The sequence below is a fragment of the Bactrocera latifrons genome, unplaced genomic scaffold (assembly GCF_001853355.1).
Source record: "Bactrocera latifrons isolate USDA-ARS-PBARC rearing strain unplaced genomic scaffold, ASM185335v1 scaffold_25, whole genome shotgun sequence".
Classification (NCBI taxonomy): domain Eukaryota; kingdom Metazoa; phylum Arthropoda; class Insecta; order Diptera; family Tephritidae; genus Bactrocera; species Bactrocera latifrons.
Genome location: NW_017536074.1, coordinates 1,275,266 through 1,298,460, shown reverse-complemented (window position 1 = coordinate 1,298,460; position 23,195 = coordinate 1,275,266). Strand labels below are relative to the sequence as shown.

Here is a 23,195-nt window from a genome sequence, read left to right as displayed (position 1 = left end):
TCCACCGCTTGGTCTTCTAATTTAATTCAAGACATCTATATTTACAACCAACTGTTAAATTTATTCATGGCGTCATACTGGATGCATTGGTCAATAAGAATGTTGGAGGTGTATTTGTTTGAAACTAAATTGATTCAGAGTTTTGATTAAGTACGACATTTTTTTTTTGATAAAAGAAAATTACCGCTTCCAACAATACATTTCACAATATGAAATTATTCGCCCGCTCCTCATAAAGATACAAAATCGCTGGGAAATATTATTTTTCATTGCTTTGATAACAGTGGACAGCAAAGAATTACCATAAGTCAAAATCTTCACATTTACATCATTTCACTTGCGCAACTTTAGACACCAAGTACATTCAGCCAGGATCTACTCTACAAAGACCTTTCTCCTATGAGATGCATAAATCATTTATTAAACTGTAGACACTGATCCCTATCATACTGAGCTTAATTGTATTCAACATAAATTGAGAAAGCCAAATGCAGCACATTACTGTCTTTTCTCTATTTATCTGTTGTATTATTTCAACTGATAAGGTCAAAAAATTTATGTCTGGCAATAATTATTCTGAATTATCTGAAGGCTATGAAGCATTAATTGATTGTTTAAATCAGGCCCTTAAACAGACTGATTGGATGTGTCGGTCACTTAATTGTTTCCTTTTTGGGAAAAAGATAAAGAAAAAAGTCCTTCGCCAGTTGACTCTACCTCCACCCTTGCTTCCGTTGTTCTCACATCGTCCTCGCATCAAAGGTCATTTTTGCTGGAACATCATATTCCACGAGGACGACATGGACTAACCATATACAGCTTGTGATTTAACTTCATTGATATTTAAGGAAGGCTCCATGGGATAAACAAGATTTCACCATCTATCAACCAAGAGGTGCGGCTGCAATCGAGCATCTGTCTTAGCACGAGCGGCTCGCTATATAAGGTGACCAAAGAAAATTTCTCATTCCCATAAAAGTAACACGCTGCTGGCGTACGCCGATAATATTGATGTCATAGCCTCAACAACCTCGTCGTTTTTCTTCTTTTTTCAAAGGTCTGTTTGTGAACGAGAACAAGTTGAAATATCCCCTATCATCAAGCAAACAACCATTGCATTCGGTACTATCTTGGAAACAGCATCAACAACACAGTAATATCAGCCTTCAAGTCCAACACAGAGTCGCTCTTGCCAACAGGTCCTACTTTGGACTGAGTAAGGAATTGAAAAGTTGTGGCGCTTTCTATATGTCAAATCTGCTATCCTTATCGATTGTCCAGTGAGAATTTCATGACATATCATTGATTGCAAGTAAAGTTATTGCGTTTTAAGTCTCAATATGTTTGTGTTATCGGTGCGAAAATGTTATCGGTTCGAACAAAGAGCCAACATTAAATTTCGTTTTAAAATTGGTTAAACTTTTACCGAAACATTTCAATTGATGAAACAAATTTATGGTGATGATTGCCTATCCCATAGCAGAGTGCACGAGTGGTTTCAAGGTTTTCAAAGTGGTCGTGAGGACATAACTGACTATCAACATGTGAGCAAATCAAAATCCGTGATCACCGGAAACTCTATCGAAACTATGCGTGAATTCATCAAAAATCCGTCGAAATCATCATTGGAATTCATGGAAATGGAATTGAACATCTCCAAAGCATCGATTTATTGCATTTTGACCGAACATTTGGGCTATCGAAAGGTGTGCACGGTTTGTTCCGCACAAATTGACTGACGTCAAAAATTTGATCAGAATCACAATCATCGATGGACAATTATTTGACCAAAAATTTTAACCGTTAACCACTCCCCGTATTCAGCTAATATAGCACCATGCGACTTCTTTCTTTCCGGAAAAATACATTTCCCCAAGAAAGGAAAGCGTTATGCAGACGTAGAAGCCAATCAAAAGGCTCGCACGGCGTATTGGCGGCCATACCGACCAACGAGCTAAAACACTCGTTCGACATGTTTTTGGACCGTGCAAAAAGCTGTATTGAAGCAGATGGAGACTGTTTTGAATAAAATAAATTGATTTTGCCGAAAAAACCATTTATTCAGTTTTTTTTTTTTTTTTAAGTGCTGTTTACTTTGGAACACACATTATAGTACAGTATCTATTATCTACTGAGTGCACCATTACTAAGATTTGAGCAAATATATATAAACTAATTGAAAATACAGCACAAATCAAAGAAGCATAAGCTCCATAGTAGATCCTCAAAGTAGCGGTTACACTGGGGTTGCTAAAAATAGCTATTTGTTACCAGAAAATTTCGTAGGTGGATTCCATGTATCGACCAGGTCATGAACCCATCACAAACATGTTTAGCTGTTTATTTTCTTCAGGTGTATTAGGAGTATTTTTAATTGGTAAAAAGAACTATACTGAATTTCTAAAAAGGCGTTTAATATATATTATTCTACGCTAGCTACTCTTTAGCTTCTTAAATCAATATTCTCGGAGGATAAAAATTAATAAGTGCAAGAAAAGTTTGGTTAAGATCGATGTAATTTTAATGCCTAAATGCTACTTTTATTTTTGAATAAAAACAGAAAAATATCCGAATGAATAGTAAACATTTTTTTACACGTGCTTTTCAAGATGAAATAAAATGCGTATAATTCAATTTTTGGCCAAGAATTTTACTTTATTATAAAGATAAGGGATTGCACGGCTGGCTCGGAATATCTTCTTCCAAGGAATCTGTCATCGCGGGCTTATCTACGAAGACTAGCGACTTCATAGAACCCCACAAAAACTAATCCAGCGGTGGTAAATGGCATGATCATGGAGGCCACACCGCAGACTGACTTTGAAAGGTAATACGCTCACCAAAAGTTTCCTTTAAAATTTTGATTGTTTCGTTGGATGTATGGTATGTAGCGCTATCTTGTGGAAACTAAGAGTCCTCCATATCAACATCCTACAATTCAGACACAGAAAATGCATTAACCATGCTCTAAAGCGTTTCTTATAGACTGCCACATTACGGCCTCCTTCCATTTTTTTAGAAAATTTGGGGATTTTCATAATAAATTTGCACGATTTGCAAACATTGTTCCGGAGTAATTTTGAACTCTGAAAAAAAGAATGCCGCACTGAAAATCACATGCTTTTGCAAAATCTATTCTTAAATTATAATAAATTCCATAAAGAGCGGCATAACATAGTTTGAACATAAATAATATAATATTTGCATACCCTGGTTCCTGGATATATTCCTACAAATGCGTTCTGGTATTTAAGGGGGTGGGAACGCACGACGAGTAATTTCACCATAAAGTAAACCAAGCGAAATGAATTAATGCAATTGAACATTACTGCATAAGTACTCTAACGGCCGCTTTGGGATACGCAAGGGGTGGTGTTGGTGTGGTGTGATAGTACGCTCTACGTACCCTCTCGTTGGGTTGGTGCGAATTGTGCCATCAGGTAAATTACCTGCAAAGTGAATTTCGAATAGATAGAGTCGTGAGCGCTGGGCAAAAACGTGCAGTGGGAATGATAAAAACAAACAATAACATTTTTGAGATCTTCCGCTAGTTGCCAACTAACAAAACAAACACTGAACCGCAGCAACAACACAAACAACAGCGCTGACTTGGCAAATAAACGGCAAATGCAGTGAGTGCCGCAATTGCAACAGTGCATACCGTTTGCAGGTAACAACAACAATAACAACAACAAATAGTTAACAAATGAAAAGTCGTGCGAAGAGGGAGGGTGTTTGTAAGGAAAAAAGTTGAGAATTAATTAAGTGCAACCGTTGGAAACTTCAACTTGCCAATGAAGTGCATTAARAGCGCATGAAGACACAGGCAAAAACAAAGCGAGCGCACAGACAGACAAGCATACAACTTATATAAATACATTGCAGACGCACTAAGCCACAAACACAACTGCAAATCCACTAATAACAAAGTGCATGCACACACACACGCACACAAAGAAGCGAGGATTAAGTGGAACAGCTGGCAACCGCAGACGCAACTGCATCACAATTAGCCGGCGCCGCGTACGAACTCTTCGTCCTAGCGCAGCCAGTGTGTGCTTATAAGTTAACCGTTAGGCGAAGAAGCCCGGAAGATGGGTAGGCGCCGCTTGACACGCCGCGAGGGCTGGAGCAGCCATGCAGCACTGATTGCGGTTCGGATTCCTTATTAGGAGGAATTAGATGCGGATGTGGCTGCAGACACCGTTATGTGCGCTTTGAAATGGCGCTTACACACACACAACATACAAACAGCACTTGAGTACCGGCAAAGATCAAAGATGGGAGCCGGCACGCACTGACCAAGTAATTGCATGTTGTTTATTCAGATCTTGATATACGAATTCAAATACGTGTGCAGTCGTAAGGTGCGAGAATTGAGACTTTAACAAGGTAGATTGCATATTGAGCGATTTAAAGTTGTGAGCTTGAGATTTTGGAAAAATTTGGTAGAAAAGCTCACTGCATGCATTTCAATAAAAACAACAAAAGTGTTAGCATATTCAATTCGAGTATAGAGGGGTAAATCTGATCTATACTTCCCCCGAACCATATAGATAACTCAATGATTTTTGAACTTGCAATAGTCTAGATGTCTAGATGATTCCAATTCGCATTATTCCACACAGCTTTGGCAATTTTCGTCCGACAAGATATATAACCTCACCGCATGCTAGATTATTGAACTGGGTGAAGTCCGGAAAAAGGTTTTAATGATTTCAGAGCCCATGTGAGACGACGTTCATCTAAAAGGTCAGAGACGGCAGCTTTATCGAAGCTCTACAACGGACTACACTAAATTGGTTTCGTGAAAATTGAGCGTCCGAAACTAACTCAAGCGACGCCTCAATGCTTGACGTCCAGATAGCTCCAATGTTAAAAACCCTTTTCTTTACCTTTCCGGGACCTTTCAGTGCGGAACATACATGTCTAACTGAAGCCGTCGGATAGCTTTCCACCCAGGCGCTAGCTGTAAATCTGATTGAAGCTTGATACAATAAAAGTCCCAATTCTTGTTTCTAAAGTTTCTACAAGTATATGATTCATTATGCAAGTTAAAACTAATGTCCTTTGATCAAAAAAAAAAAAAAAAATTAAGATTAAGAACCTTAAATTCATGGATCGAAGATGCAATTTCCCTTGATGCCCAAGGTGAGGTTAAGAACTTCTTCCCTTCCCGTAGTTACGAATGTAGGGCAGTTTCCTCTGTTACATATAAATAGCTCTTCGATACCAATGAAATCAAAAGAGACTCAGTTCGCCTTCGAACTAATTATAAAACTGGTTCTCCTTTGCCGGACCTCCCCCAGTTTTCTTTTCAGCATTCCTGAATTTAGCTGAGAGAGACTATTCAAAGGCGTTTCCATTGTTGAGTATTTTAACTGGCTTTTATGTAGCCCTAATACATGACTTGTATCATTAAACCTTAGAATTTCGAATCGTAATTTTCTTAATGTTTTATAATAACACTGTTCGAGTTGCAACCGTTTTTCACCAGTGAATCGAACAAACTATACCAGATGCTCAATTAAACGGACAGAACTTGTGGTGCAACCCTGCGCTAACAAGTCTTCTGACGCATGCGCAATATGTGTTATAATTATTTTTTAGTTTAGAAAGGAAGAAAAGCAAGAAAAGCGATAACTCTGTACAAAATATCACCAAAATACCAAAATTCGATAATCGAAAGAGGACCTTATTTCTCAACTGCAGCTGTACAATCTTATAAAATGTTGTACTTCTCTATTCAAATTTACAGTTCCAATTATTTTCTGCAGGAGTAGATTGAAGAAATAGCACGATAGAGGCAGCCCCTTTCGTGCTGTCGAATGCAGCTCCGAAAAGAACGAAGAGATGGTGTGTGTCAATCGCCTTTTCACGGGTCTTTTCCAAGATTTGGCGAATGGTTAATATCTGGTCAGTTGTTGATTTTTCAGGTCTAAAGTTGATTAGGCAACATATGCTTTCGGGCATGCTTTCGTGCGAACTTATTCTGCAAATAAGTTGATGTGTCAATGCATCGGCCCCGACGTTTTGTTGTTCTTCAGGCGGGTAATTGCTGTTCGAACTTCTTCATTGTCGAACAATGGAATATCTGCTATATCGACATCGATTGGGCAATCGGGTTCGCCATCTCCTAGTGTTATGCTTCACTGCCATTCGGCAGTCAAGAGAAGTGTTCCCTCCATAATTATACTCTCGCAACAAAGTTGCTAAGGAGAGTTTTGTTCACATAACGCTTGTTTGTAAATCCTAAAACTAAAAGTGTCAGATATAGGGTTATATATACCAAAGTGATCAGGGTGACGAGTAGAGTTGAAATCCGGATGTCTGTCTGTCCGTCTGTCCGTCCGTCCGTGCAAGCTGTAACTGGAGTAAAAATTGAGATATCATGATGAAACTTTGTACACGTATTTCTTGACTCCATAAGAAGGTTAAGTTCGAAGATCGGCAAAATCGGCCCACTGCGACGCCCACAAAATGGCGGAAACCGTAAACCTAGAAAATGTCATAACTAAGCCGTAAATAAAGATATTAAAATGAAATTTGGCACAAAGGATCGCATTAGGGAGGGGCATATTTGGACGTAATTGTTTTTGAAAAGTGGGCGTGGCCCCGCTTCTACTAACTTTTTATCTTTATCTTCACATATCTCGAAAACTAATATAGCTATGTCAACCAAACTGTATAGAGTCGTTTCTTTTAGGCACTCCATATACAGTTCAAAAATGGAAGAAATCGGATAATAACCAGGCCCACCTCCCATACAAAGGTTATGTTGAATATCACTAAAAGTGCGTTAACCGACTAACAGAAAACGTCAAAAACACTAAATTTTACGGAAGAAATATCAGAGAGAAGTTGCACCCAGGTTTTTTTTTTAATTGAAAATTGGCGTGGCGTCGCCCACTTATGGATCAAAAACCATATCTAAGGGAGTACTCAACCGATTTCAATGAAATTCGGTTTACAATATTTTCTTGACGCCCTGATGACATGTACCAAATATGGGTGAAATCGGTTCACAACCACGCCTAAAATCTCGATTATCACTTTATCATGCGAGAGTATAAAATCTTCGGTTACACCCGAACTTAGCCCTTCCATACTTGTTTTAGTATGCTCTAGACTTCAGTTACTAAATCACCTGTGGGGGTTCTACAAGAGTCTTCTCTGGTTTTGAATCCTTCTGATAGTTACCGCATCTTTTCGTAGAACTTTCGAACATTACTCTTGTCGGCCAGCTTGTGAAGCTCCTCGTACTCACTAATTTCTGCCTCGTTTCTTGTTTACCCATGCGTCTCGCTTCCCTCTTCAAGTCACTGTATCTATCCCAAAACGCACGTATTGTGGGCGATTGTAACGTTGCGAGATAGGCAGTTTGTTTTCTCTCCACTACGACACGGTACTCCTCATTGTAGCTGTTCTCTTCCCTATTTCGAAAACCAACAGTTACGTTTGCAACTTTACGGAAAGGGCATGAAATGCCGTTATACCAAGTTACTTATGACTGCCCTTAGATAGCAGAAATGCAAGACGAGTAGAAAATCGGCTGACTGTCAGGATTGCACCTTCTCTATGTCGAATCTTCTTTGTGCTTGTTGACGTGTGTATTTTGGCTGCAATAATATAATGGTAAGAGTCAGCGCTCAGGTTAGCCAGGTAGCTTGATGAATTTTTCTATGCTGTAATCTAGTACTACAGATAACTGTATTTCAGGCCCGCCTAAGTCGATCAGCCTCCACCCGTTTGAGAATGTTTCATCATCGACCGTTGTGTCAAAGATACTTTCTTTGCCCACCCTGGCGTTAAGTCACCAAGGTCGAATTCGACATCGCTCGAAGCGCTCGTAGAAGGCACCTTGGGGCACATCGTCCTTCTCTTCCGTCGGGAAGTTGGCAGAATTCAGCGATATGTTAAATAACCTATGTTAAAGTATCAGCGATATGTTGGCGCAAATAAGCGATATGTTAAAGAACTGCTGCACTGGGGTTAATGCCAGAACTCGACGTCGAAGTTCCTTTATATGGCCACTGTAGTAAACAAGAGACCTACTCGTCACAGTCCTTGTTCCATCGAGGACATCAACCAGCTGGGCAGCGGCACCTTCTAAAATAAGGTGAAATAAAATAGCATTTCAGGTGCATTCCCTTAACTCGTAATCCTTAACCAGTGATCGTCATCAAAAGCGGGGCCTCTCATCCGAGGCTGTTTTCTCCTTTCCAAAGGGGTGCTTTTTTTACAGCTCACAACCCTGAATAGGGATTATGCGCCTTCTCACTTTGGCTTGCCTTCAAACGGATATTTTTAAGCTACCCAGAGGATACTTGGTCTAATACCGGAAGTCGTCAGCTGCTTGAGCCATATATGAAGGAATCGTTTCTGAACAATCCCAAGTGAATGGCGTTAAGAGAACTTCTACACATGGCTCCATCCTCCAACCCTCCGTTTAAATATCGGTTCATAGTTGAGAAATCTTAAAAAAATTGATTGATAAATAGATTTAGTTCCGAAAATGGAAAGTTATTAATACCAATTACGCTTAAACCTCATATACTAAACCTATGAGTTTCCGTTAGTCCCCGTAACATTAAATTTTAGATAAAGACCTGTATGTATGGACTTATATGCTTTAGAAAGATAATCGTATACTAAACACTAATGATTATTTTGATGTGACATTTGGCACAGATGTCACTGATATTCATACCAACATATAAAATAATATTTCGTCGATTGGGCTTTCGAATTTAAAATTAAAAAGTCTTACTATTTTTTGCCCATAATGGCATCGTTGAAATTATCCCTGAAAACGGAAAAGATTCGATAAACTGTGTCAAGAAGATTGCATGTAATTACATATACTAAACCTATGAGTTTCCGTTAGTTCCCGTAAAATTAAATTTTAGATAATGGCCTGTATAAGATACTATATATAAAAGATACCGCCAAATTTCAAACGCCGCGCCGTATATGCAACTAAAACTCATTAAGCTAGTGCTGCCAACTTGCGTGAACGTCTAACATTAAAGCTTCGAAAGCTTTACAAGTAAACAGTAGCATAGACAGCCACCACTCAACTTACGAGTAACCACTGCTAGTACAAAAGTGGAAAGGGGAAGCTTTGAAGAAGCTTACTAAAAGCAATATTAGTATGAACATTAAGCACGTAGCAAGAATAATAGAAATAATATGTGTAGTATCAAAATGTCGTCCCGTTACTTTTTTGGAGCGTCTCTGACAATAAGCCAAAAATATTTACATTAACGACAACACAATTTCTTTGCACTTCATTCGCAAATATTGTATATAATAAATATAGTAATTTTAGAAATTTTCGAAATTCTGCCAAGTAAAACACAGAAAAGAAACAACACTGCTCACTTCGGAGACGGATTGATTTGTAGGCTCCCGAAGTGGCAGCAACCCCTACGTGTGACAACAAACACATTGCGATAGCAATAATAACATTTGTAGCCAACACAGACAGCCGCTCTTTTGTGCCATTGTTACTACGCATGAAGACGGCTACAAAAACAAAACAATAACAGCAACATTACAGACATTTTGCAGAGCGCTTACTATCTTATCGTTTGGCGGAGGGAAGGGTCGGCCAGCCAGCTAAATTCGTGCAGGGACCGAACGGCGTTGAGTTGATAGCTTCAATTCGTTGTAAATTTTCCGGCATAACAGACGCGACTTTCCGCACAACGCGTACGAAATTTTTGCAATCGCTTGCAAACAAACGCTGAAAAAGCAAATAAAACGCTCCTTATTAGCTGTGCGTATGTGTTTTGTTGTTAATATTTTCCACTCTTGCGGTTTTGCAATTAATTGTGCTGTGTTTGCGTAATGTCGCAGCTATGTTGGTGGCAAATGCTGCTGCGTAGCACCGAAAAATCGCACACACGTTACAAGTGTATCGATCGGGCAGTGAAAATTGTTCGGTTTCAAAAAGGAATTTGTGCTAATTAGTGTGACATGCCGTTAGATTGAAGCCAACCACAATCGCTTCCAACTGAAAACGCGTTACTTAATTGCGGAAAATTTTATATTCGATACACACATATACATACATACATATGTATATCTTTTACGCGTTGAGTTACACAAACAGATACATTTTCCCAAGCTACTAGCGCTACATACATATATTCACTATATTCAGTAGTGCTCGTGCATTTACAGTTACTCACTCATATGGTGAGTGGTGGCAAGTAGCTCGCAGTAAACACTGGCCACTGCTGGCCACCTGTGCGCCCAGCTGCCCACTGCAATCGCACCGGATACACATTTCAGCTGCCATTCACTCGGCCAGTGCTTCCACTCACCGCACCCGCACATCCGCACATCTACGCGCATACACACGTGCATTTGTATGTACGAGTAATCATGAATGTGCCTCGAAAAATCGTAGTAAAATTACTTGAGATATGCTGGGCAAAAAAGCCTCGAACGAATGCAGCCGAAGCAGCTGCGTATTTATGTAAACACGAATTTGTTCGAGTAATTTAATGTGCCGGCTTTTTTACGAGCTCGAGCGAGTGGAATTGTAGTCAAAATGTTACAAAGCAAATCAATTGATTACAATGATGAAGATTACTTACGAAGTATTTATAGACTTATACAACTAAAATCGATTTTAAAATTATATACATACATACTGATATATAATTTGCTAATTAAAGGCTTATATAAACATTAACAGTTCAAATTGACGTATTATCGCTGGTTATATAACGGATCATAGTTATCATTTTATCCTAATACATTGATTTCACATATAGAACTAACTAAAACTCGAGCGATATCAAAGCGATAATTAGGTTATTTGGCGGCTTGTTGTCATGATTAGAGCTGCGTTCCCAAATGAGACATGGTTTTCCTAATACGAATACATACACAGTGAAATTTCCCATTGCGGGCAGGCATTATAATCGGACAACTCCCATTAAAGGACACATTTCATGAACAGTCATTAATATTTTCATAGAAAACCTTTATGTAAACACGAATTCCTTCCTTTCCTTTAACCGGACATAAATACGTTCCAACAACCGGACACGGAAACTAAAAATAGTAAGACTTTATTTTAAATTTTAAAATTCTTAATTTATTACTCAAAATCTTTGTCGCCCACTCAATGTAATCCCCCTTGGTCCCAAGACACTTGTCCGAACGTTTTTTTTTCTATCCTCGAAACAGGTTAAAGACAATTCCTGGAATAGTATTCAATAAGCACACCTACTCACGTTTAACGGCTTCAATTTACTCAAAACGGTTTCCCCGAAGAAGTTTTTTGAGTTTGCTGAATAGCCAGAAGTCAAACGGAGCTAAATCAGGTGCATGCGGTAGTTGCGGCATCATATCGGTTGATAATTTGGCGAAAAACTCATGAAAAATAGATGCAGTATGCGACGGTGCATTATCGTGGTGCATAATTTCGCCCCTTTTTGTTTTGTTGACAGTTTCGCCTGTCGGAAGAAATGAAAATACACCTCATCTTGATAATCGAAGAAAACTGTCAATACAATCTTGATTCTTAACCCGCACTTGACCTATTTTTAATGGCTTTGGCTCACCTTTGCCACGATATTCGGCCGATTAATCGTCTGTTTTCGGATCGTAAGCTTACATCGAAGAACCATCGTCAGTAATAATACGCTTTCTGACATCCTAGTAGTCGGCGCTGTTTTTCGAAAAAAAATGTTGTGATTTTAGAAACAATCGTGCTTTCACTTTTCTTAGACCCGAATCATCTTTCAAAATAGTTTTCACAGATCGTTCCTATATTCTAACGATACCTGTAAGATCTCTGTCAATCGTCGTTAATCTCTGTTGCTTGCGACAAACAATTCTCACCGAAGGCCTTTCGCAACCTTCTGACCGTTCCGATACCAAAAATTTGATCCCGCACCCCAAATTTAATGGAACTTTTGGTGAATGATTTCACTCATCACAAAAATCGCCGAATGGATTCATATGCTTTAGAAAGATAATCGTAAACTGAACACTAATGATTATTTTGATGTGACATTTGGCACAGATGTCACCGATATTCATACCAACATATAAATTAATATTTCGTCGATTGGGCTTTCGAATTTAAAATTAAAAAGTCTTACTATTTTTTACCCATAATGGCATCGTTCAAATTATGCCTGAAAACGGAAAAGATTCGATAAATTGTGTCAAGAAGATTGCATATAATTACATAATTATACTAGTTACCGGTCTTTACCATAAATTCTTATTAATTTTTGGAATTTTGCCACAGTGGTTTTTACTCAACGGTAACCAATGGGATAATTGTCATTTATACACTCCTACCTGACGTTGGCTCGCATTTATTAGTTCAATAAATATAATAGTTCACGAAATGTAATACTAAATTTCAGCTTTTAACTCTAAGAATACGTTTAAAACATACGTTTTTGACGTCATGTGTGGACAGCTCTCATAGCCGGACAAAAACACTCTGACGGTGGATGTCTGGTTGTGAGGATTATGTATAGCATGACTTTCATAGAGAAGGCATTGTTTTCATACGTATTACGAATATATAGCATTATCTTCAAGAGTAATACTTGTTCCTTTCTTCATTATAATAGGTTGTCAAAAAAGTCTTGCGGTATTTTTTATTTATTATTTTTTTATTTTATAACGGTTTGATGACCCATGTCCAGCTCTTGACCGATGCTACGGCTGCTACTATGCCGGTCTCGATTTTATCGCAATTTTCGACGACAGGCCTTCCGTAGCGTGGCGCATCTTCGACCACCTCTACACCAGAACGAAAACGTTGAAACCATCAATCAATCAATAAAACACGTGTTAGCGCGTGAAATGAGCTTTCCAAAAAGGTATTGCCATGACCCGATGCGACGAATAAAACTAGAACTATGCGCTCTCGGCGCCAACTAGCGAAAATACCTCAAGATAAGTCTCTAGATATCTGACCTGGTACACCAAATATGAAATTTATAAGCTTGCGAAAAGTCACTTCTGTTCCAGTATGAACAGAATATGTCGAAGCTCCGCAAAATACTTAGTGTTCACTACTGGATGGATGGACCTCACGAGAGCTTGGCGAAATCAGGTCTGCAACTGACACTCACACTCGCAAAGTCAGTCGTTCCAATCCGAGGAAAATCGGAAGAGATCTAATGAGCTTTTCACCAGTTGTCGTTTCTTCAATTTTAGGGATTTCAACTGACTCTTGTTCAATCGCCATCATCATCACATATAATATTTATTCAGAGGAACCGGCAGGAATAGAAACAAACTACCTAAGCAAATTTTATATGCAAAATTTATTGAAATTGGAGTAGCATCATACCAATTCTACCAAACATGTCAGCCGTCATAATCTTTTGACGGATAACTAATGAAGTTCCCTATAAAAGATACACACTTTTACCCGATTTTTGCTGTATAGAGAGATCTGAATAGTAAGATCTCATTAGAAGATGACTGCGTTCCCGATTAGGCGCAACATTTTGACAGTTGTATGCAAATGATACTGTACTATTTTATGGCCTTATCCTTTATTCATAATACCAACTATTTTAACAACATAACTCACTCCAAATGACGCAGTTCTGCCCCATATTGTAGTTTGGGAAACACAGATTTTTTGCCAGTACTAGTATGAGAAGTCGTCGTAAGTTACTTGTTTCTAATAATAAATATACCAGTCTTCTAATATTTTGACGCAGGACTTTTATAAATTTTCATAATCTACTGTATAGTGTAAGTAACGGGTGATCCAAGTAAAGGCATTCTTTTCTATAGCCTTTCTTGACAGATCACGCGTGAGTCGTGTCAAACTGTTATGTTATTTTTATTCAGTATTGTTTGGCATTTCATCATGAGAAGACTTACGCCTGTACAACATTTAAAACACGTTCAACTTGAATACGAAAATTCACGTTCTGTAAATATGTTTCGTGCATAATCGGTCTACTGAACATACTGTTCGAAACACCATCACCCATCTTGCTTAAGACCCAGCATTCATTATTGTATAATATTCGACCAAATAGCACGCAATGAAGAAAATATATAGCAGCCGTAGCTGAGAGTGTACACGTAGACCTTGGAGAGTCGTTTCGGCGAAGTTCGCAGCAACTTAGACTGACGTATGGAACGACCTGACGTATTTTACGTTGAAATCTTTAGTTAAAAGCATATAAAATACAGATTGTGCAAGAACTGAAGCCGCTCTACCTTCCCAATGGGTATGTAAGCAAAATTGTAGCATATGGGGTGAAAAGCAACCTGAAGAAATTTAAGGACTGCAATTTTATCTAGGAAAAAAACGATTTGGTGTGGCTTATAGGCCGGTGGAACCATAGGTCCATATTTCTTCAAAAATTATGCCGGTGATAACACAACCATCAAGGTCACCGTCGATGACATTTATTTTTAAAAAGGCGGGCCACTTCCCACACATCGCATCAATCAACGGATTTATTGAGAAAACACTTCGATGAACAGATAATTTCGCGTTTTGGGCCGGCCGATTGACCACTAGGATCGTGTGATATCACACCGTTAGACTTTGCCTTTGGCGATATGTAAAGTCTCGGCGGACAATCCCGCTTCGATTCAAGCCTTGAAGCAAAACTTAACGTGTGTCATTTGCCAGTTACCAGTCGAAATTCACGAACGAATCATAGTAAGTTGAACTCAATAGACGATCTGAGAGGTAGCCGCGGCCAACATCTTCGAAAAAATAAATGCCAAATTCTATTGAATGATAATAAACAACCCCCATTGCATTTAAATGTCTGTGTTTTTTCTTTAAAAAAAAGTAGGGAATCTCTAAATGGATTACCCTTTATATATACTTATGAAATACCACTTCCTTAGAGAAGTTTACGCCTAAATCATCAACTGATAGTTTTTTATAGTGATTTATTATACTGCAGTGATGTCTTAAACGATGAATTCTTTCACCTTACCTTACCATATATAAATCAAGAGCAAATGATGATATCGAAATAAAACTTTGCACAAAAAGTATATTTTAGATACGTATACAATCTCAGGATCAAAAATAGTCAAAATCGGACTATAATTTTTCAAGTCTCCATATATCGAATATATGTATTTCAGTGTTCATGACCATTGGTAAAACTGTAAGGCATCCTAATGAAAGACAAAGAGCATTTTTTTAAATGATCGTAAAAATCGATAACATTGGCTCATTACTTTTCTCAGCTCTCATATATACATCAGAAAGACTTTCGAACTTCCAGTTGACTTTATACCATACTGGTATATGTGATATAAGTATACTGGTCAATATGTGATATACGTAGGTTAATTCGGGATCAACACTAGTGTTGCAATCTGAAAATTCACAAGGTTGATATTTTTCATGGTATGTATTCTCAGAACGTTTTGACATAGGAGCGCTATTTGTGTTCTTTACAGTAGCTTAAAATATTCTTCTTGACCAAAAAATAGAATTAACTTATCGAGAATGAATAGATGAACTTAATTAAACTTTTGACGATGAAACTTCATCAAAGATCAGTATTTATCGATGGTATGGTGAATCCAATAGAGGCGGCAGATCACTCCAAGAGGGATTTTGTAGAGGTTTTCCAAAATTAGTTGTTGTTCCTGAAAAAATTGATGCTGTGCGCACAATAATATTGCAAGGTCGTCATGTGACTTATCGTAGGATCACTCTTTACCACGGCAATGTGAACTATCCCACATGACTGAAACAACTGCAGCTAATTTGTTGAAGTAATCCACCATAAGGTCTTGACTTGGAACCGATTGACTTCTTTTTATCTTATTAAAGATAAACAAAGAGACCAAGGTTCTTCGATAGTTGAAAAGGCAGTTGATGTGTTCAAAAGTCATGTTTTGGAAATCCCTCAATCAGAGTGCCAAAGTGTTTCGAAAATCGGTTCAAACGTATGCAAAAGGAGAATATTTTGAAAAACAATAAAGTGATTTTAGATTAATAAAATATGAATTTGTTCTCTAATCCCGCACGCATCTTAAAGAAATTAAGAAGACAGTGGGTACCGTGATTAAAATGGATAAAATCAGATCAACACTTGCTCTAGCCCCCATTTACCTTATAATATATATTATTCGAAACTTCCGGTTGAATTTATAGTCTAAATATCGTTCAATAAATAAGAGGTCTCAGCAAAGATAACTGAATTACCACGCCTTTCTACGTCCCGCTTTTAAAAATATATGTACATATGCATTTTAAAATATTTAATAGCTTCCATTCAAAGCTAAGCCCTTCATTATTATATTTTATCTATTTTTTATTCACCACACAGTAAAATATGCACTAATGCATACATAGATATTTTGAAAGTTCTATAAGCTCATTAATACGAGTATACAATATTATGCCTTATACGAAAATGAGATCATAGGACTATAAAAGTTTGTTTATTACCGCCACATTCATCATCATTATGATTCACTAAGCGTCTATTCCTCACACAATACTTTTAATATGCAACGAACTTTCCGCACATTTCGGCCCTGCCACGATGGATGAGCGGGCGATTAGGCGAAGAACACGGTGTGCATTTGTGGGCTACTCTAGATGGTGGACGCGAGAAGGCAAGGGCGATTGTCTAGAATGAAACAGTGGCTTAAAGTGTGGTCCAACATAGTGAGCGGCCAAGCGGACTCCAGCGCATAACTTCACTAAAAATAGATGTCGAAAAGTGTGCAAACGTGAACTGCATTTTAAATAGCAGCGACGGCCAGCAATGCGACAGCAGTGGACTCACTACACACTTGTCACATAAGAACGGGAATGCAGACGCACTCTATTATTATACAACGCGTTGATAAACGGTGGAGTGATAACAATCTCTACTTCAGTCAGTGTTCAAAGTTGATGTTGCAACGCATTTGCGGTATTTTTATCTGCTATACGATGATGCTGATTGCTACAAGCGAACGCTGAAAAACCTGATATGCCATAATTGAAGATTGCCAACAATAAATCAGTAGAGGGGAGAACGGCGGACGACGGACCGCTGAGCCGCAGTAGCGCCCACAGGCCAGCAAGCGTAACAGTCAACACCGGTCGGACAGGCGACGCCAGTTACGCTGTTATTTTGCGTTGATAAATGATGAAAGTTTCTCTGGAACACACCGATAAGTACCTGTATTCGACGATTACAAAATTTCAGGTGAATATCTTACTCTTGGTCGCGCATGAAAGATCAAGTATGGGTTGCGAATTGATTCTTGCTTTGGAAAGGCAATCGCGTATTGAAATCAAAGAGCGTTGAGTCCTCTTCTAATTTTACCAGATTTAACGTGGTATGATTTTAATAAACTAAGATTATCACGAAGAATAACATGAAAGAAATCTACGACCTCATATTAACGGAATGCCGATTAAAGGTAGGCGAAATATCTAAGGTAGTAGGCATCTCAGTTTGGACAACAAACGCAACCCTAAGATCACTTCGCCATATAGACTTAGTCACCATAGTCGTATTAGGCTTCGAACTGCTGCAAGATCTACCGTATTCTTTAGAACTGGAATGGGAATGTTCGTTTGACTTTTGTAAGCCGTGTACTTGTTGGATCGTCCGCGTAGACAACTACACTACAGACAGACCGACAGGCAGACAAAGCAGACATGTTGACAGTCACTGACGAACTTGCATAGAACCGCCGCGACTTTTTTCGGTTACACAATTTCGCAAAGGCATAATCATGAATAATGAGCGCTGACCAGCGCTGCCACAACACCTTCATCGTCGCCGCCACCGCCACCGCCAYAGCCCCATAAGCAAACTTGTACCCACAAGTATCTACATATGGATATAATTTGGAGCGCACGGTAGCCGCAGCAACGGCAGCGCAACTGACGCGCGGCCAGTACAAATTGAGAATTTGCTGAGCGCGGACGACGAAAAAATCTGACGGCGGACACAAAACGCAAACGAAAGCAGTGTTATTAAGTGAATTGAAGTGGAAGTGCAGGAAGAAGCAGAACCGAGGCGCAAGAAAAAGAAGCAGTGCAAATAGAATTCAATTGAACATTTAAATTGGATGTTGAATTGTGAAAGGCGAATTGAAATTAAAATTAAAATTGGGTGTAATTGGTGTAAAAAGGCGCACCACCTTCTGTCCGACCGACAGTTGAATGGTTACTCCACGTAGGTATGCCCAACGGCGAGTGCGGGTGTGTCCATCCGTTGGAGTGAAGGAGTGCATTGCAGCGGCAGGCAGGCTTTCGATTTGATTACTGCGACTGTAGGCAACGGACAGACCGTGATTTCAGTGGCAATTTAACGTTGCACATGCAACTTGCGGAAGTGAACGCGGTTTCCGAAAGCTTTAATTGTGCTTGAAGTGCAGTTCGCAGTAAAATAAAACGGATTAATCCAAATTTAAAAAATCTTGTTGAAATCGAATCTTAATGTCTAACACGGAGAGTGCTCCGCTCTGCTAATGACGATTTTATCAAAATATTTACGCAGTTAATTTCATTGTGGCATCATCTTCAATTTAAATTCATTTAATTTATCGCTGTTCCGCTATAATCACAAGCACGAACAACTAGTGCACAAATATATATAGTAAATATACATATGTACAACTAAATAATACAGCACTTTGGTGCAGACTTTACTCATATAACAGCACAAACACCCACACATCTAATATGGTCCATAAGTAACTATGTACACATGACGCTCATACTAAACTACGCACGAAAACTAACGGTATGCACATATGTGTGCCTCAAATACATCCAGCACACATATAACAAATGGACGACATGACCTGCGCTGCGGCGCTGGCCCAACTGTCCCCGAACAGCCTTGTATGCGATCAAATTTAAGTGGCCACTCAACCATTCTGCTCAACGTGACGTCTGCCCGTGCAGCAGCCATCGCCGACCCCACTTTTTGTACTCTGTCGTCCGGCATTGTGATTATTTGTTTATCTCGTAAAGTGTTTTGCTCTTCTTCTATTTTACTATTCTCTTTCATTAATCCCGTTTGCATACTATTTTATTTCTAGTTTTTTGTGATCAAGCTCGTTGCATGTACTTACATATATATGTATGTAGCTGTCATTGTTTGACGACTCAAGTTTTTTGTTGACGTGCTGCCTAGCCAAAACGTAGACGCTTCGTCAACATTGCCAAAAACGAGCGCTTACTAAACTTTTGTTAATTGTTTGGCTGAGTTTTCTCAGAGTTCTACTACTCTATACTTCGAGCCAATTTCAAACAGTATTGATTACAATTAATGGAACACTTATTAAGATGGGGTACCTAGTCAAATAAATACATAGGTATAAAAATAATTGAAAAAGTAGACGACTAGATCCGCTCTGATCGAACGTTCAGTTCCTTCCATGATTTTTTTTTTTTTTTTTTTTTGAACACTGCATCGTGATAGGACCTGAAAACTATTTTGAGGTAATGTAAATAAAGCACAAGCAAAAATTAGTCTACTTTAAGTACAAAAGAGATAAAGAAACATGTTAGAGACTCCAAGAGATCGCACCTTCAGAAACAGAACCAGATGCCGAGCATGGCTAAGGATAATTAAAAAAAAATTTATTTCTGCTGCGAATTCGGGTGAACCGTTTGAGAGAGAATACGTGCCAGTGTTGAAATTAAAAATAAAGTGGTCAGCTATAGTGGGTTTAGGAATTTTATTATTTTTTTTATTATTTTTTTTGGATTTTTTTTTTTCATTTTTTGAGTAGTTCTCAATTAACTTGCGGAAGTCAATATAAATGTAAAAAGAAAATGGATGTAAAATTAAGAATGAAATTTCCCTATAATATTTTCATACTTATGACTTGATATATAATTTTGCTACTTTATCCAGTTCCTTCGTTGTGTTCCAGCGTCTCTCTATTGCCTATTTCCCTTCACTTTCTTCATGTGTCATTGTTAATTTGTAACCTTTGACTAGGCGTTCTGAAGTCTTTTCAAGACCATGTAAGTTTTTGACTGTTTTCCTTCCGCTAGCTTTCGCATGATCTTGTCGATTCTTCATGCTCCTAGGGCATTCCACCCCAGCTTGGTCCGCCTGCCAGCCCTTTCAGAAATTTCACTGTGTATGGTTTTAAATGATTCGCGGGTTTCTTATGGTTCGTTAGCTAAATAGATGTCAGTTTTGGCAATATTATCATATAATTCATTTTTCGGAGCCCCTTTGTGGCCTGGAACGCAGTACATATGCAGTTGGTTCCTTCAGCCACTTTGTCTACTACCTCCGTGATTCTAAATGTATTCTTTGACGCTTCTTTATATCATTTCCTGCGGTTTTAGAAATAAGCAAACACATCTGCCTGGAAGATACTGTAGTTTTACGGCAACTTAAACGATCGCCTGAGATCTAGCTCCGCGCAATAGAACCCAGCGTCCAACGGATTCTATTGCTGACAGCGGTCCACCAGACCAGAGCAAGGCAAATCAAGATTGGCTTGATTACCGCTGTGTAACACCAATCCATAAGAACAGGTGACAAACCCCACGATGACCCTAGCACCTTAGAACATTCTTAGAGATCTGCACTGGTATTTTTCACCTTCTCATCGATATTCAGTTTCCACGTCAGTTTACTGTCCAAATTACTCCCAGGTACCTAGTAGTTAGCTCTATCCTTGGAGGTTGAGATCTTGTGCCTCTTTGTAAAGAGTTCATAACCAGATTGCAGGTGTTTGACTTCTAATGCTATTCGTCTAGGAATTTATAACTATGTTGTTGTCTCCCTGATGTTCATTTCCTACAAGTGAACACAGCAGAGTCGACAGTACAACTGAGGAATTCCTATTTACGCTAATCTGAGCAACCTGGCTTCCTTTCATTAGTAGAGTACATCTCCATGTTATAATGGCGAACTCTATCTCGGCAAGCTACAGACTATTATTAAAAAATATTTGTTAGGTAACAGCGCTCTTACTACTTTGGAGCCAAAAACTCTAAAATTATGAATTTTTTTAACTACTTGTCTACTAACCGCAAGAGATCTCTCATGAAATTCGCGCCATAACTTCTTACTAACTGTACATTTGAGCAGCACGCTATTTACGCGCTCGAATATTGCATTTTTGTCTATTATTGTAATTGTCATTCATATATGTATGTACGTGATTGACATAACAAAGCTTTTCAAATGCCATTCGCGTGCGTCGGTGACAAGTCTTACACAACACATGAATGCTGCACAGAAAAACTTATGAACCAAGTAGTACATATGTATTAATACAATAGCACACTCTGGAGACAAACTTTATTGGTAACGAGTGACTCGTACATGACAACTCCGTTAACTTGGTCTAAAGTGGGAAAGCGCTCCAAGCACAATTTGGGAAAAGTTTACTAGACAAAAGCGAAAGACTGCTGACTAAACCGGTTGGCGGCTGGCAAAAACTCTGGAAATTTTCAGTAGCTATTTTGTGCTGATTTTATTGTGGGTTTGTGTTGTTGCATCGTGCGCCACTACACAAAATATTTTCTTGATGTGATCACATTTGTTATCTGCGATTTGAAAGTTGGTCGATATAAAACGTTTTCGGCTTCTCAACCACGCGCTAGCACAAGCTCCTGTCTGCGCGGCATACTAATACCCAATACCACTCGATGGTTTGATTTAAGTATTCTAGCGTCAAGCGACAAATATATGCAGACAATAAAATCAGCTAAAACAGTTTTGTTTTGTCTTCACAGTAAATATAGCGATGTAAGGCGACAGAAGCGCGCGTCCATTCTTCAGCTCAGCACTTGCAACGCCTGCGCAATAATGAACAAAATAGTAGTGCCATAACAATAAAATAACTGCAAAAGCCAACAACAACTACAAGTGTTTCTGTTGACAATTTCGCTTGTCAAAAACAGTAAATTTAAATTTAAATAAAAACATCCAAATTCTCAATACGCACAAATCGGTTGAGGAAATAATTCCAACGCGAGTGAGTTATAGAAAATGAGCAATCAAATTAACGGGCGCCCGTCGGCGACGAGCGTCGCTGTTTTGGCGCTGATCTGTGCAGCAGCGTTTGGCGGCGTGTCTGCCGATGGTGTCGACGTCGGCACTGCCGCACAATTGGATCCAGCATTGAAGAATATCAAATATATCGAGAACAAAGTTATACCAGATGTCAAGTCATTGGCCAATGAGCGTCCAAGGGCCGAAGGCGTCGACGTGGAGAAATGGCAGCAGGTGCAGCGTTTCATGGAGGACGGCATGCCCGTACTGGAACTCTACGGCTACAAACCGAAAAGAGGTGAGCATATAATAAATATTTTCCTAATAAATAGTTGGTCGACAAAAACTATCTTCAATTAGTTTACACATACAAGCAGAAGTTGTGAATATATCAAGAAACAAGAAAAAACGTTAACTTCGGCTGCACCGAAGGTGCACCCTTCACAAGTGCATTTCTTTTAGTAACTATATGTTCAGTTTATATGAAAGCTATATGCTATTGTAATTCGTTCTTTGGAGTTTTTTTGGAGTTTATATTGTTACCTTAAGCAGTAATCCATGTCGAATTTCGTGAAGATACCACGTGTGGAAGTTTCTATACAAGAACTTGATTCCGATCATTCATTTTGTATGGCAGCTATATGCTATAGTAATTCGATCTGAACAATTTCTTCCGAGTTTACACTGCTGCCTCAAAAAATAATCTATACCAAATTTCGTGAATATTTCTTGTCAAATGTGATAGTTTTCCATACAAAAGCTTGAATCCGATTGTTCAGTTTGTATGGCAGCTGTATTCTATAGTGAGGTGATCTGAAGAATTTCTTCGGAGATTACAGTGTTGCTTTAGAAAATAGCCTGTGCCAACTTTTGTGAAGACACATTGTGAAGTGTGAAAGTTTTCTATACAAGAACTTGATTCCGTTCGTTCAGTTTGTATGGCAGCTATATGTTATAGTGGTCCGATATCGGCAGTTCCGATAAATGAGCAACTTCTTGAAGAGAAAATGACGTTTGCAATATTTCAAAACGAAATCTTAAAAACTGAGGGACTAGTTCGTATATATACAGGCAGACGAGCATGGCTAAATCGACTCAGCTCAACATACTAATCATTTATATATTCTCTTCTTGATTGGCGTAGTCACCGCTTACGCGATTATAGCCGAGTTAACAACAGCGCGCCAGTCGTTTCTTCTTTTCGCTACGTGGCGCCAATTAGAT

At 38.7% G+C, this 23,195-nt stretch overlaps 1 protein-coding gene across 6 annotated transcripts in view; it reads left to right on the top strand.

Annotated features, from left to right (window-relative positions):
* The first annotated feature begins 9,670 nt into the window (after positions 1-9,670).
* LOC108969392 overlaps positions 9,671-23,195 on the top strand; it is a 19,421-nt gene continuing 5,896 nt past the window's right edge. For 2 of the 6 annotated variants that reach the window (XM_018934078.1, XM_018934072.1), the window contains exons 1-2: positions 17,898-18,177; positions 21,713-22,269. In XM_018934078.1, the coding sequence (XP_018789623.1) occupies positions 21,969-22,269 (301 nt within the window). In that variant the 5' untranslated portion in view covers positions 17,898-18,177; positions 21,713-21,968. Of the gene's footprint in view, positions 9,786-17,897; positions 18,178-18,394; positions 18,597-21,712; positions 22,270-23,195 lie in introns of those variants that run through there. The other 4 variants (XM_018934073.1, XM_018934075.1, XM_018934074.1 and 1 more) reach the window with 4 other exon arrangements.